The sequence below is a fragment of the Vicia villosa genome, linkage group LG5 (assembly GCF_029867415.1).
Source record: "Vicia villosa cultivar HV-30 ecotype Madison, WI linkage group LG5, Vvil1.0, whole genome shotgun sequence".
In the NCBI taxonomy this organism is placed as follows: domain Eukaryota; kingdom Viridiplantae; phylum Streptophyta; class Magnoliopsida; order Fabales; family Fabaceae; genus Vicia; species Vicia villosa.
In genome coordinates this window covers 8,828,191-8,843,778 of record NC_081184.1, presented here as the reverse complement: position 1 = coordinate 8,843,778, position 15,588 = coordinate 8,828,191, and the positions used below count along the sequence as shown (strand labels likewise).

General features: G+C 32.6%; 1 protein-coding gene, 1 long non-coding RNA gene and 1 pseudogene across 4 annotated transcripts; 1 reads left to right on the top strand and 2 right to left on the bottom strand.

Moving 5' to 3' along the window:
• Positions 1-66: 66 nt before the first annotated feature.
• LOC131601296 (uncharacterized) lies at positions 67-2,213 on the bottom strand. The gene is made up of 5 exons (XR_009283609.1): positions 2,093-2,213; positions 1,096-1,292; positions 600-1,001; positions 450-495; positions 67-358 (listed from the first exon to the last, which is right to left on the bottom strand). It is a non-coding gene; the product is annotated as an uncharacterized LOC131601296 (long non-coding RNA).
• LOC131601292 (disease resistance protein RUN1-like) lies at positions 2,115-8,676 on the top strand (annotated as a pseudogene).
• Positions 8,677-8,992: 316 nt separating this feature from the next.
• On the bottom strand, positions 8,993-12,134 carry LOC131601294 (protein NRT1/ PTR FAMILY 8.1-like). Of its 3 annotated transcripts, XM_058873077.1 has the most exons (6): positions 12,009-12,077; positions 11,854-11,894; positions 11,294-11,487; positions 10,866-11,083; positions 10,226-10,773; positions 8,993-10,084 (listed from the first exon to the last, which is right to left on the bottom strand). In XM_058873077.1, the coding sequence occupies exons 3-6, from the start codon at positions 11,427-11,429 to the stop codon at positions 9,253-9,255; spliced, it is 1,734 nt and encodes a 577-aa protein (XP_058729060.1). In that variant the 5' UTR covers positions 11,430-11,487; positions 11,854-11,894; positions 12,009-12,077; the 3' UTR covers positions 8,993-9,252. The 3 variants fall into 3 exon arrangements, with proteins under 3 accessions (XP_058729060.1, XP_058729061.1, XP_058729059.1); XM_058873078.1 differs by lacking the exons at positions 11,854-11,894; positions 12,009-12,077 and adding an exon at positions 11,721-11,741; XM_058873076.1 differs by lacking the exon at positions 11,854-11,894 and having other exon boundaries at positions 8,994-10,084; positions 12,009-12,134.
• Positions 12,135-15,588: the final 3,454 nt, after the last annotated feature.

The window sequence follows — 15,588 nt, the reverse complement described above, 5'->3', positions numbered from 1 at the left end:
CTTGAAGTTTATGTTGAAAAATCAGTAAAATATTAAACATAACCAAATTATACTAACAGGAGTACATAACACTAAATTTAAACCATGCTCATCCATTTGATTTTCACACATTGTTGCAAAGCATACCAGTATTATATTGCAATTATAAAGTAGCCATGAAAACATTAACTGTTTCAATCCAAAGAGAAACTATGAATAACAAACATAAAAAGTCTGAAACATAACATTAAACCACATACAACTAAAACAAAAAAAAAACCCAGCAACATCATTCAAAACAATCTACTGTTCTTCCAAAACTTTGCACTCCTTCATTCACCATAGCCATCAATACCCCAACAATACATCTTCTTTAAACCTGCAATACAACAGAATCATAATTTCAACTAATTTCCAGAAACATACAGAATAATAAACAAAGAATTTAACATGTAAAAGATATTACTAACCATTCTTTTCAGCTTCTTCACCAACTCTGTCCATATCATCCATTCACTGTCATTCAAACAACAAACACAGACTTAATGCTTAAATTTTAATTAAATTCATATAACCTAATATCATGCCTTTTCGAAAATCGGATAATAAGATTCTTATACCTTTCATTTTAAAAGACAATCTTCCCAATATACACTGAATTGGATATTTCTATCATTCTGGGGTTTATCTCCAGTCCAACACTTCCCAGAACATGAGTTACAAATTCGACGTCTTCAAGTACAGCAAACCTCAAACCAGCCCTCAATTCCTGATGCTTTCCCGACCACCTGATTCCAAGCATCTCATTCTGCCACACCCCTGCTATGTTCTGAATCTTACTTCCCCTTTCCCAGGCGCATGCAACACCCTCCACCACATGCAAAGCCCACTCAGTGCACAACTTGGTAATCCGTTCTTTCTTCATCTTCAACCTCATCCGCAGCATCTTCGATCTTTGCTTCATCCTCCGTTTAATCGCCAATCGTTGGAGAGGGTCTTGAACCACAACAAATTTCATAGATCTACATAATCAGAAACAATCATGAACAAAAGTTTCATTTCATAGAAAACAAACGAAAAAAAGAGATTGGATTACAGAAAAAAATGATCAACGACCTGCAAGCTTTTGCAACTTGGGAGAAGCTACCCATTTTTCTTCCCACTTACGGATTAGGTTTCAGGATTTGGTACTTGAAGTGTTGAAAACTACTGTGTCGTTACTACTATATATACTCAAAGTCCCATTACCTGTTGGACTTCCTTTTAGTAGGTAAACGTGCACAAGTTTTTGGAAACTGTTGAAATGCCTTTTTCTGTACATGCAGAACTAAATATAATCATCTCTTTTTAATAGTAATAATTAATTTCACACCATAATATATAACTCAAAATTTTTTATTGGGTGGGAAAAAATATATTGATTTATATTTATTATATAATGTAATACAAATATTTAATTATTTGATTTCATAGATTATTAAACATGTTAGTCTACCTAACATGACTTTATATTTATAGCAAAAAACAATTTAAAAATACTAATTAAATTTATATTGATTTGATAATTATCATTGAAGAAATTGTTTATCTTAATTAATATATTATTTTATATAATTCTTTAACCATAAATATATGATTTTTATTCTTTATTTATACCGACTTTACGTGACCCGCTATTTCACAATAGTACATAATTACTACAGTATCTACATATTTATTTATTTGATTGTTTTTTTAAAGAACTTTATTTTTTTATAGTTAAATTTGTAATCAACAATAATAATTAATTATTTCTAATATTATTTGAATTTTTATCCAACATTAATATCATCATTGAAAACAAATACAAATTGATACATTAAATTAATATGGATATGCTAATCATTATTGAAGAATTTTTTTGCTTAATTATTATATATTTTAATAAAATTCTTTAACCATAACCATATTAAATGTATTTAATATTTATACCGACTTTACGTGACCCGTGCGGGCGCACGGGTCCTTTACTAGTAAAAATAAAAATGAAATCAATCACTATTTCAAAATGACGTGGCTCAATAAATTCATCGAAGAATCCAAAAATGAATAGTATAGATGCTCGACTACCAACCTTTTACATGTATACCCTCTAATGACGCAACTTGTGAGACTGATACGATAACACGTGACAAATATGTAGAGAAGGTAAACTCTTAAAACCCTAGCTCAGCCAGATCTGAAAATCAAACAATTATATTTTCCTTCCACCAAATCTCAAATCATCCATGTCTTCGGAGGCAAACGGGGGAGTTTGGTAAAGCTTTTCAAAGTCTTTTGAACAGATTTTCGGCGTCGGAGGAGTTGTGTATGGAACAAGGATGGAGAACGGCTCTTCATGAGGCTGCTGGCCTTTCAGGGTTTGTTGTACTAAATTCCAGCTTATTGTTGCTTTTTATTTTAATGCTCTTCATGAGGCACCAACATTTTGTCTTAAAGCGTGTCCGGTGTTTGACACAAACATTACACTTACACATGTGATTACATTCAATTACTTTGATTTTCTTCAATCTTTATCGGTATCTACGTGTCAGTATTGTTTCTTGTTCCATGTTTGTACCCGTGATTCATAGCCAGTTAATTAGTTTATTTTATGCTTTGAGTTGACATTTGTTGTTAAGAGTCCCACATCGGACAATATATGGCCTGGACATGTCCTTATAAGTGAGGGCAATCCTCACCCTACAAGCCGGTTTTGTAGGGTTGAGTTAGGCCCAACCACACTTCTTAACATTTGTGACAGGTGAATCTTTTCTTGTTTGCTTAAGATGTGACATAATAATAGTGAAACCTGAAATTTTTATTGAAATCTTATTTTTCTTGCCATGCTGCCTATTCTGAATGATAATTGCATACACAATTAACTTCTTTGGTCAATACTTTCAATCTAATTGCACCTTTTTGATGCGATCCAGTTTACACATAAAGACACCCAACAATACATTTCTTACTCAATTTCCCCTTGTAAATTTAACGTACATACATATGTAATTATTTATGATACATAAATCCTAATGTGGGTAAATGTACCAATGTTTTTTTTGTAGAGATGAATGTGAGATTGTCAAGAGTATTGTTGCAAATGTTACACGTTTGCTTGACAAGACAGACTTGTTCATTGCTGATAATCCGGTTGGATTAGAATCTCGAGTGCAAGATATGATCCAACTTCTAGAATCTCAACAATCAAATGATGTTCTACTTATGGGGATGTGGGGATGGGGGGAATTGGTAAAACCACCATTGCAAAAGTCATTTACAATAAAATTGGCCGCAATTTTGAAGGTAGAAGTTTTCTTGCAAATGTTAGAGGTCTGGGAGCAAGTTACTGGACCAACATATTTACAAGAACGACTCATGCATGATATTTTCCAAGAATCAACCAAGAACAAAGCATTGAGTTTGGAAAATCTAAGGAAAGACTCCGTCATAAAAGAATACTTGATGATGTAAATAAACTAGACCAACTAAATGCTTTGTGTGGAAGTCGTGAATGGTTTACTTTTGGGAGTAGAATAATCATCACAACAAGAGATAAGCATATACCCTAAAGAAGATTTTTCTGAAATTTCAAGAAATGTAGTTAAGTATTCCGGGGGATTGCCGCTAGCTCTTGAAATTTTTGGGTTCTATTTATTTGATCGAGAGGTATTAGAGTGGAATTGTGTATTGGAGAAACTCAAAAGAATTCCCAATGATCAAGTATACAAGAAGTTAAAAATAAGCTATGATGGTTTAAATGATGATACAGAGAAAGAAATATTTCTTGACATAGCTTATTTCTTTATTGGGATGGACCAACATGATGTTATTCATATATTAAATGGTTGTGGACTTTTCGCAGAAATTGGAATACGTATCCTTATTGAGCGAAGCCTTGTAACGGTTGATGATAAGAATAAGCTTGGCATGCATGATTTGCTGAGAGATATGGAAAGAGAAATCATTCGGGTAGTAGGTTGTGGTTTCACGAGGATGTGCTTGATGTATTATCCGAACATACCGTAAGAATTTTATATACTTTTTTTATAGTTCTAGATTAAATTGTTTTTTTAGGTAAATAAGAAAATAAAAAGTTAAAATATCATAAGCTTAGAGAAGAAAAAAAACATTTTTGAGTTTGTACTCAACATTCATTTGTGGCCGTCTAGCACAAAAACTTTGAATATTAGTTTGATTATGGATTGTTTTGTGCTTCCTAGTTCCTAGAAACAATTATTTTAATCATCTCAAGTTTTATTTATCTGCGTTGTATTGCATCTTTTAGTTTTACACAAATGATTGTGCTTCTCTGTAACATGTTTTACTTTTTGGTCCATTATATTTCACAGGGAACAGTTGATGTTGAGGGACTGATTTTGAAGCTGCCAAGTCTTAGTGCAATGTTTTAGTACCAAGGCATTTGAGAATATGAAGAAACTCAGATTGCTTCAACTTTCTGGTGTACAACTTGATGGAGATTTTAAATATCTTTCAAGAAATTTGAGGTGGCTGTATTGGAAAGGATTTCTTTTAAAATGCATACCTTCAAACTTTTATCAAAGAAATTTAATTTCCCTTGAGTTAGAAAATAGCGATGTCAAATTTGTGTGGAAAGAGATGCAGGTACTATTTTTAAGTTGTTTTCACTTTTCATTATTATGAATGGAATTTAAGCTAAGTATTGCATCTAAAGTGCACTTAAGAGAAAGTGCGCCCTATTCGGAATTGTGAAATTCTATGTAAAATGCTCATACATGGAATATATTGAAAGAACAAGTAATACTAAACCAACGTATATTGGTATTGAAAAGTTGTCTCTGCACCCATATAAATATTTTACTTGCCTCTCTCAAGATTGGTGATACATTGTAATTGCTTCCATTTATCTTTTTATGCTTTTTATCCATTTAAGTTCTCTAAAAGATTTCTGTACTTGTAGATGATGGAGAAGCTGAAAATCCTCAATCTTAGTCATTCTAATTATCTGACACAGACCCCTGACTTTTCATACTTGCCTAATCTTGAAAAGCTAGTACTAGATTGTCCTAGGTTGTGTGAGGTATCTGATAGCGTTGAACATCTCAATAAAGTTCTTTTGATAAATTTGAAAGACTGTATTAGCCTTCGTAATCTTCCAAGGAACATCTATACGCTGAAATCCCTGAAAACTCTCATTCTATCTGGATGTTTAATGCTTGACAAGTTGGAAGAAGATTTTGAACAGATGGAATCTTTAACCACTCTGATGGCAAATAACACAACTATAACAAAAGTGCCTTTTTCAGTAGTAAGGTCAAAAAGCATTGGATATATTTCTTTGTGCGGATACAAAGGATTCTCACGTGATGTGCTTCCGTCTTGGACGTCACCAATAAATAATCTCTCACCGCCGGATCAAACAACTACTGGCATGTCATCACTTATTTCTTAAGGTTCATTAAGCAGTTCCCACGATCTATCGTCTATTACCATTTCCATTCCAAAGCTTCAAACCCTTTGGCTAGAGTGTGGATCCGAGTTTCAACTTTCACAAGACAAAACAAGAATTTTAAATGCTTTAAGTGCAACAAATTCTATGAAATTGGAACACTCAATTGAAACTACATCACAAGTATCAGATTTAAAGACTTCATTGTTAATTGAATGTCCAGGTCAAGTGCATGTTTCAACATCAAGAAATTCCATGAAATCTCTTATAATTCAAATAGGAATGAATTGCCTAATTACCAACATTCTGAAAGAGAGGATCTTACAGGTTTTACTCTCTCTCTCTCACTCTCAAAATAATTGAGAAATGATTTCCCCCTGTAAAATATCACTACTGTGGAACTTTTTCTGGTAGTCAAAAGATCATAATTTTTTTGACACTTACAATTATTCATCTAATGACGGATATTTTACATTTGATTATTTAGATAAATAATATGGTGGTATGAATATGTTGTTAAATAAACTTTTGAGCCTATTTTCAATTTTCACTTTTTACAGAATTCGACAGTCGATGGATGTGATAGATTTTTGCTCCCTGATGATAACTACCCAGATTGGTTAACTTTCAATTCAAAAGGCTCTTCTGTAATTTTTGAAGTCCCTCAAGTGGAAAACGTAGTTTGAAGACAATTATGTGCATTGTCTATTCTTCAAGCCCATATGACATAACAGCATATGGCCTTAAATATGTGTTGGTGATTAATCACACAAAAACCACCATTCAGTTCTATAAGAGAGAGGGGTTATCCTCTTTTGAAAGTGAGGAGTGGCAGAGAGTGGTATCAAGTTTGAAACCTGGCGACAAAGTGGAGATTGTTGTCATTTTCGGGAATGGTTTCGCTGTGAAGAAGACAGCGATTTATCTCATATACGACGAACCATTCTGTGGAAAAACAGACCAATTTCGTGCACCAGATAGGAATGCTGTTGTTGGCAGTCATGAAAATGAATGCGCTGTCAAGGTCTCTCCTCAAGTAGAGCCCACGGATGATTTCATACAAAGAGAGAAAAGAAGAAAATACTAGTAGATATGAATAACTTGAAAGACTTTCTGGGTAAAAATTGTCGTTTTCAAGTCCTAACCCTAATGCTTTAAGGGGAATAAGATTAAGAAAGCAGGATACTTGATCAACAAAATGAAAAGTATGCTTCAACAGAATTTGCAGATGGAGACCAGCCATGTTTTCAGAGAATTCGTTCAAAATGCAAACAATCCTGGCAATCTCAGAACTGCTTAAGAGAAACCTGCACCCTTGATGTTGAGTATATGAGCATGTTGCTTAATGCATACATTGTTTCGATCAACTTCATCTCTACTGCAACTGGACTGGATTCGTTGGCAGCAGGTTTTACAAGTCCAGGTAATGCACCTATTTATTGATTTTTTATTTATTTGAAATTTTGTTATTAGCTGCAGTTAATTTGTGTTCTTAAAACTGGCTAAACAATAATATTGAAGAGAAAGAACCGTTGTCCATTACAGAAGTCAAGGGTTTTGAGACTTCTGCTACTGCATTACAACAATCGCAATTGCGCCACATCAATGTCATTTATCCACAGTTTTCTACAATGTCGAAGATTTGTAATTACCAATTGTGACAGCAGTCACAATTTAAAGCCTTACATACTAGTTTCCCAGTTTCTATAATGTTTGCGCAGTTTCTCTTGTTTTTGCTTAAACTTTTCTTAAACTGATTTATATAATTGCTTTTAGATTGTCTAAAGATTGACCGATGATTTTATTATTTGCTAAGCTTCTCGTTTTCCTCATAGTGGTTTTCTATTACTAAGCCATTCGATCTTTAATTTTCTTTCAGGTCTACAAACCAATAAACTGCGAGAGAGGCTCCTATTGGACATGTGCTAGAACACGTTCATAGAACTGGAGCGATTGGACATGTGCTAGAACACGTTCATAGAATTGGAGCGATTGGACATGTGCTAGAACACATTCATAGAATTGGAGCGAAGAGTTAGCCACTCTCTCTAGAACTCTTTTTATCACACACTTTTATTTGAATTTTATCAAATAAGAAAAGAAGTGTTAAGAGTGGGTGTTCTAGTATTCTAATGGAAAGAATAATAGAGCCATATGGAGATGTTTGGTTAAGTTGACATTGATATTCAAGCTAAGTGTTTAGTTAGGTTGTCCATGCACTTTCATTGATTTTTTGTAGTTTCTGTTTGTTTAGACTGGTTCAGTCAATTATGATGACCTGTTAATTTCTGTTTTTTAACCTTTTAATTGTTTATTATTCTTAGAAAGGTTAGTTAAGTCTAGTTAGTGATGAATAGCATATATTTTGTATAGATTCTTTAATGTCGATATCATATTGTATTAGCTTTGTCACCTTGTAAATAAAACTATACATATTGTATTAGCTTTGTAACCTTGTAAATAAAACTATACATAGTGTTTCAAGATTGTAATGTGGTAATTAAATATTCATCAACAAAAAGAAAATGGCTATAATTTCTCGTCTCTCTTATGTTCTTTAAGTCTTTATTGTTAAAGTTCTAATTGTTTTGATATTAAAGTGTTTGAACAATTGTGCTTTGATCAAAGATTCATAACAAATTTGGTTACAATGAAATTTCCTATGTCCAACTTCCAAACACTACATCTTATAGTCTTTGACACCTTCTGGATACTCTATGAACGTGCACTTCAAGGCCTTGGGTTCCAACTTGTCTTGCCTTATGTGTGCGTAGGCAACACAACCAAACACTTTAAGTCTGTCATAGGTGGGAGGATGTCAAGACCAGACTTCTGGCATTTTCATGATTAATGCTGGAGTGTACTGATTTATGCCGAGTAATTTCTACCTTCATGCAATTATCACTGAAAAAATCAAAACAGAATTCAAGACTATTGTTTGAACTAAATCTCTTAATTTTCCTTTCAGTTTGATTCTCAATTATTGTTGTCCAATTCTTGAAGGTCTCAATTATTCTTCACTTTGTCACCACATAACAGATCTTGTTTACAGAGCTCTTCACTTTGTCACCACATAACAGATCTTGTTTACAGAGCTCTACCGGACCCGTTTCGTGCCGTAGCTCAGCTCAAGACATCACTTACAGAAACTAAAGTAACTGACCCAACTACTACCCGTAGTTCCAACATGCAAGGCTTAATATTTTCATGTAGCACTGACCCTCCCCGTAGATCACTGAACTTCTCAAACCAAATTCCAACTGCAGTCTTCTCCTTTGGGACCAATTCATGTTAAATACTTGTTAGTTAGCAAAAGAGAAATATTTTTAGACAGGTTGTGATTTTTTAATATGTCTGTTGTTTTTATATGTAGTTTTTGAAATTTTATTAAATTTTACATTATGCTTCCTCAAAATGAATCTCAGTAGCAAGCAAAGCAACAAGACTATCTTAAAAACTCCAATTTTTCTACAAACAGGCACTAGAAATTTCATGCTAAACTTTGGTGTTCATTTTTCAAAATAATTTTTAGAAAATTTCATTAAGCTATCAATAAAAATCTCTAAAGGCATTAACTAGACAAATATTTTCCAAACAGTTATACAATTTAAGATTGACTGACAAGGATTGTACAGATGAACCAAAAGATCAACACAACATATTTCAACTGTTCAATTGTTAGGATCTTAATCATAGACTACAAAATCCACCTTAAGCTTAAAAGAGACTAAAATGAGACACCATATCATAAACATCTGAGATTTAATCATATGTACTGTTTATTAAATCTCAATACTTTATTTTTCAATCAAAGCTTCAACTCCTCAATCAGTATTTCTTGACACTTTTTTGTATGTATACCTCTTGGCAATCCATAGATATACAATGAAGTTGGCCATACTAAGAATGGTTAAAAGCCAGTAGAAATAATCGAGATGACCCCTATTCATATTATCTGGTATCCAACCAACATTTCCATTTCTCGTAGTAACTTTAGTCACAATAATAACAAGCAATGTACTCACATAATTTCCCAATGCATTAGTTGTTAGTGAAAGCGCAGATAACAAACTTCTCATTGCATCAGGTGACTCGCCGTAAAAGAACTCCATTTGACCGATATTTGTGAAGACTTCGGCTGCACCAATGAGGAAATACTGCGGTACTTGCCAGAAGATCGACATGGGGATGGTTTTGAGTTCGTAGTAGTTGTTTTTTCGAACTATGTCAAGACGGACGACTTCTAGAATGCCGGCCACAATCATGGAGAAGATGGAGATGACTAGGCCGATTCCTATACGTTGAAGTTGTGTGAATCCGTGTTCATGGCCGGTGTACTTTCTTGCAAAGGGGACAATGATGCGGTCGTAGACTGGAGCCCAGAAGATGACACTTAGAGTGTCGAAAAGGGAGAGGGATGCCGATGGAATTTCGAACTTAGGGCCAATGTGTTGATCCATTGTGTTGCCTTGTAACACAAACATTGTTCCCATTTGACTGTAGACTGTTGCGAAGGCTATCAGTGATGCCCAAACGGGAAGTATTCGGATAACCGATTTGAGCTCCTCAACCTGCGTTACGGTGCAAAGCCTCCATGGACTCGGAACGTCTTTAGTCTGGTCGGATTCTGTCACTACCGCTGCCTTATCCAAACACCTGCAATGTGTAATATGTTAAGATTGTAAAGCAAACTTTAGAGTTGATGAATGAATCTGAATAGAATTTGAAGACATCTTTTATACTGCACTAATAATCCTCATCACAAAAAATAGATGTAAACATAGTTTGATATCTTACTTCAATTCATCTGTATGTTCAAGTTTGCGGCTGCCTTTGATATTAGACTCTGCATCCGCAGTCTCGTAAAGAGACTTTTCATCTGGAACTTTTAGCCCGTGTTTCCTAAATGACGCAACTAAAACTTGACAAATCCTTGTAATGGGACTTCCACCAGGTATTTGAAGTCTATACCATTGACTTCCGATGAAGAAAAATATAATCGCGATAACCATTGCAACTGCAGGTACTCCGAAGCCCCATCCCCATCCCACATTCATCTGAATCCAAACCAACACCGACGAGGCAATGAGCGCGCCAATATTGATTGCGAAGTAAAACCAATTGAAAAAAGAACTTTTCTTTTTCTTCTCAGCCTCGTCGTTATCGTCAAATTGGTCAGCACCAAAAGATGAAACACATGGTTTGATGCCGCCGGTTCCAAGAGCAATCAAGTAGAGTGCTATAAAGAGGGCTGCAGTTTGTCCTCCTGTAGGATGGCAACCATCAGCATCACATGGTGGCTTCAATCCAGGCGCAATTGCAGAAAACGTTAAAAGCGCCATTCCCTGCAAAGTACACAAATGATCAAAATGAAAATTTCAAACGCAGTTCAAACCGAATGAACTTTTAAGAAAAATGAAATTCAAAATGAACTTACAATGACATAGATACACGAAAAACTAGCAATTGTCCAGTATCTTCCCAAGTACGAATCAGCCAAAAAGGCTCCAAGCAATGGTGTGATATAACATGTCCCGGACCATGTGTTGACGTTTTTTGCAGCAGTTGCGTTATTTTGTCCGAATTGGTCATGAAGATAGTTCACCAAGTTTGTACTCATGCCATAGTAAGCCAATCTTTCAGAACATTCATTTCCTGCAACAACAATTTTTCATTTCAACCTTTTAGCAATCATCAAATTCTAGGTAGTAGCAGAAAACTTCAGATTGAAGACGTGTTCAGTGTTCATAGTCGGTTGGTGTCACAGACACGTGGTTACATTACATTTACATTCAACCATTCTAACTCTTTTTCAAATTATTATCAGTGTCAACACGTCAGTGTTTCAGATATATCAATCAATACCGAGAATAAAGCTGCATGCTTTCCAATTTCCCGTCTTTTTCTTGTTGGCAGGTCTTTTGCGAATGTCCAACGTTCCATCTTCCGTATATAAGTCATCTCCTTCATTCTCATCATGTTTTTTAATGACATCTACCATAGTAGCAGAAACAATTTCCTATTTGCTACCAACAAATTTAAAGCTTCTTCAAAAATTTCTGCAAATTAGCAAACAGGTAATCAAAATGTTAATATACAAAAGTTCGATCCGATTCCAGAAGTCGAAAAATAAGTAATGAATCAAAAATATTTTCAAAATGTAAGTTCCAAATGCCAACATTACAATTTACATAAATCACCTAAAGAACCCTAAATTTACAACAAAGACAATATACAAAAAAATAAAATAAAAAGGGGAACAATTAATCCAAAGAACCCTAATTTTTTTTACATTGCCACCAAAACTGCAGTTGCAACAACAATTTGTAGATATAATATCAATATTAAGAAGAAAAATTGGACAAAATTTGAAGAAAAAACAAATATATCAAGGTGATAATATCACAAAAATTTGTGGACCTTACATGCTGAGAAATAATATATAATATTGGTAAGAATAAACCATCTGCATGCAAATTAGAACATAAAAAAAACTCAGATTTCATTATAATTGTAGATTCAAAAACAAGAAAAAGGCACATGCAAATGCAGATATTGAACAAGAAAAGTTGAGGCTTACCAAAGATTTAGAGAGAGAAACAAAGGGTTTTGAAAATATGTGGAATTGAGAACATGGACAAAACTAGGAGAAAGTACATAGAAAAGATATAGATTTTTGTTTTTGTTATTTTATAATAAATTGAAAGATATTTATTTTATTTATAATAAGAAATTGAAAGATATTTTTAATTTTATTTTCAAACAAATTTTTCCGTTTATTAATATAAATGATTTCATGATAATAAATATAAAATAAAGTATAATATTATGAATATATTTAGAAAAATAAAACTAATTTTAAAAACAATATTTGCTAACAAATCCATTATAATTAATACTTAACTGAATTTTTCTGTCAAAAAAACATGCATTCACATATTTAAGATAATAGTCACCGTTCCATCAAGATTAAATAATTTAAATTTAAATTTAATATTTTAAGTTAAAATATAAAAATTAAAATGTGTAACATATTAAATCATGCGATCTTGTTCCAACTATTATTAGAAATTTGAATATGTGGATATGTAAATTTGATGAAATTTAATAGATTCAATTTGAAATACTTCACACCTATATTCAACCATCTGATTAATTTTCTTTATAACAATTATTAAATAAAATATATTTGTGGCTTGAAATTTCCATAAAAATAAAAGAAGATCAATTTGAGAATTAATAAGAATTGTTTAGAATTAAAAGATATATATATATATATATATATATATATATATATATATATATATATATGTAATTTTCACTTTTTTTATGTCGATGGAAAAATTAAAATTGTATATAACATTGTATATGGACAAAAAACTTTTGGCACAATTGTATAGAGACCTATAATGGGACAAAATGCACAAGGAAAATTCAAAAAAGAAAAACTTCCAATTCAGTCGAAAATTACCCAATTTTACTAATTTAAAGGGGGGAGTATTTATAGAATACTTTTTCTGGAAATAAATAATTTTACTTAAAAGAAAAAGAAAAAAAAGAAAGTAATAAATACTGCTAATTAAAAGCAAGTATTTGGATAGTATTGAAAATATTTTATATGATTCATGGAATCGGCAATTTATTTTTCATTGAATTAAAGATATGATTCATGAAAAATATCCTAAAGAAGAGATATATATGCATGATGCTTGAGTTTTGAGATAGTGGCCATTTCTTCTTCTATGTGACAGTTGTAATTATGAAGTCAAACTTTTTCAAATTTGATTTTAATGTATGATATGACTTATGAAGCCAAACTTTTTTCACTTGTGTGTCCTAGTTTTGTCCATGACTCAATATCAAAATAGTTTTAAATTTCAACATATTATGTCGATTTTGAAAAGGATGCTTAGATTTTTTTTTTTTTTAAATGAGATTATATTGATAGAAACGAAAATTGATACAAAACGATAGGGGGACATCAACCAAAACCCTATCAAGAGGCAATAAATCTGTAGAATGGCAAACCGAGCCGATTCTTAACAAAATCGGCTTGAATACTAGCCGGAATGGAAGAATAGTAAGTAATACCAGTTAAACTAAGGCCTAAGTTAGCAAACGCATCAGCACGGCTGTTGCCTTCCCTATATATATGAGAGACTAAAAAGTTCCAATTAGAAACTAAATTTATACAATTAATCCATCTATTCCGTATAAGCCAAGGAACCAAAAGGGGAGATTTGAAAGCTTTCACAATCGTCGAAGAATCAGTTTCCAGCCAAAAATAGTTCCAAAGATTCTCATGAGCGGGATGCTTAGATTTTAACATGAGAGAAGAGTTAGTGAAGTCTTAGATAAATTTTGACTATTAAAAAATATATTTAAAGTATCTTTATTTTGTTACAAATGATTTTATTCTATGCTTTTAAAAGTAATTTATATGAAAATTTCTTTAAAATTTTTAATATAAAAAGGATATTTGAAGGATCTTTGTTTTGTTTTATATAATTTTATTTATTTTTATGTTTTTAATAAGCAATTTTTACCTAACAAGATTTGAACATGAGACCTTAAAAGGATCACACTCTCAGAACCAAAACATTTCATTACTAGACCACACACCTACACTAGAAGTAATTTATGTGAAAATTTCTTTAAAATAGTATAACTTATTTTAAACTTTATTTGTTAGAAGTTATATGAATAATTTTGATATTAAATAATAAAAATTTTATTTTTATATATTTTAATATAATAAAAGTCATAAAATCTTAAAAGACAATATTTTATATAATAAATTATTTAAATTGTGGCGTCTAAAGCCTCTTAGCCATGTTTTATATCAGAAAAATACTACAAAGTCGAGTACGAAGGTTTACACCAACTATGCCTCTCCTGTGGCAAGTTTGATCATGTCGTGGTTAGTTGTGGGGATACTCTCAAGTGAGCATGGAGCATACAACCAGGGAACCAGGTGGAGAGAAAGATCATGGCATCGTCAATTCCCCTGATCAAGTGGATTCCAATTGCCAATAGAAATTGGATTGTTGTCCAAAAACTTAAAAGAACAAGGAAGAATAAAGTGGGGCTTGAGCATCAGGTGGTGAAAACCCTGTGGAATATCAAGGAACAACGGGGGAAAAGGAAAAACCAAAGAGAGTATAAGTGATAGAAAGTTAAGTCAGGGACACCGGGAATGGTTATCAGCGGTCAAGAATTCACCATTAGTGATCCACGTGAAACCTAAGGGACGTCTATTATATAAGTTCTCTTACGAATTTAGAAATCTAAATGAAATATATGAATCCTAAGAAAACTTAGAAAAGTTCTCTTCGATGGATTGCAATAGTAGAAAATCATTTGGGTTCAAGGTTTATTCTATTAAATTTTTATTTGTACCAAAAATATTTTTAGATTTTAATTATCTTACCCTTTTTTTCACTAGAAACAAATACATGCACAATCCTTACATGAAAGAGTTTCCCAAAATATCAAGGAATTGAAGATCCAACATATTATCTTTATGGACAATTAATTTAACATTATTTTTAAACACTGTAACGAGTTCTATTAAAAAATGTAATATTATAGTAAACTCTGTAACTAAATTTATTAAACAAAAACTAATGACCCATCAAATTTTTATGATAAACCGAGATAAAAAGACGCTAGTTTTTGTAAATAATAAAAGTGCATAAATTGGGGTTCAAACTCATGCCACAATGAACCTTTATCTCAGTGTTTTGAAAATTGAGGTGTTAAATCATTACTTTTCATGACACCCTTCGTTATCTTGATTCTTTTGCCGAGGTAAAATGCATTTTGCGTCCGACGTTAGAAGCGCTTTTTGTAGTAGTGCTTTGAACTAATACTATGATAGTGAATTTCCTTCATGCCTTGGTCGCCCCCTAAAGTAGGTGAGTTGCACTGAACTACGTTAACAATTGATTGTATCTTTTATCTTCTGCAATTTACTTTTGCATAATTTATTGTTTTGGTCAAAGTATTCTGTCAGCAGATGATGTCTTAACTTCTGTCTTGACATTGTGTTTTGGTGTTGGAACATCAGTTTTGACATCCATTTGAAAGTGTCAGAATTTCAATTGGCATCAGAGCAGAAACCTTGTTCTATTTTTGGGTGAGCTTTATGGAAGATACTT

Excerpts from the sequence above, each read along its gene's own strand:
- LOC131601294 (XM_058873076.1), bottom strand. The coding sequence starts at position 11,429 with ATGGTAGATGTCATTAAAAAACATGATGAGAATGAAGGAGATGACTTA. Across the intron at positions 10,774-10,865 it reads TTTCGTGTATCTATGTCATT|GGAATGGCGCTTTTAACGTT; the intron begins GTAAGTTCATTT and ends TGTACTTTGCAG. Across the intron at positions 10,085-10,225 it reads GAACATACAGATGAATTGAA|GTGTTTGGATAAGGCAGCGG; the intron begins GTAAGATATCAA and ends TACACATTGCAG.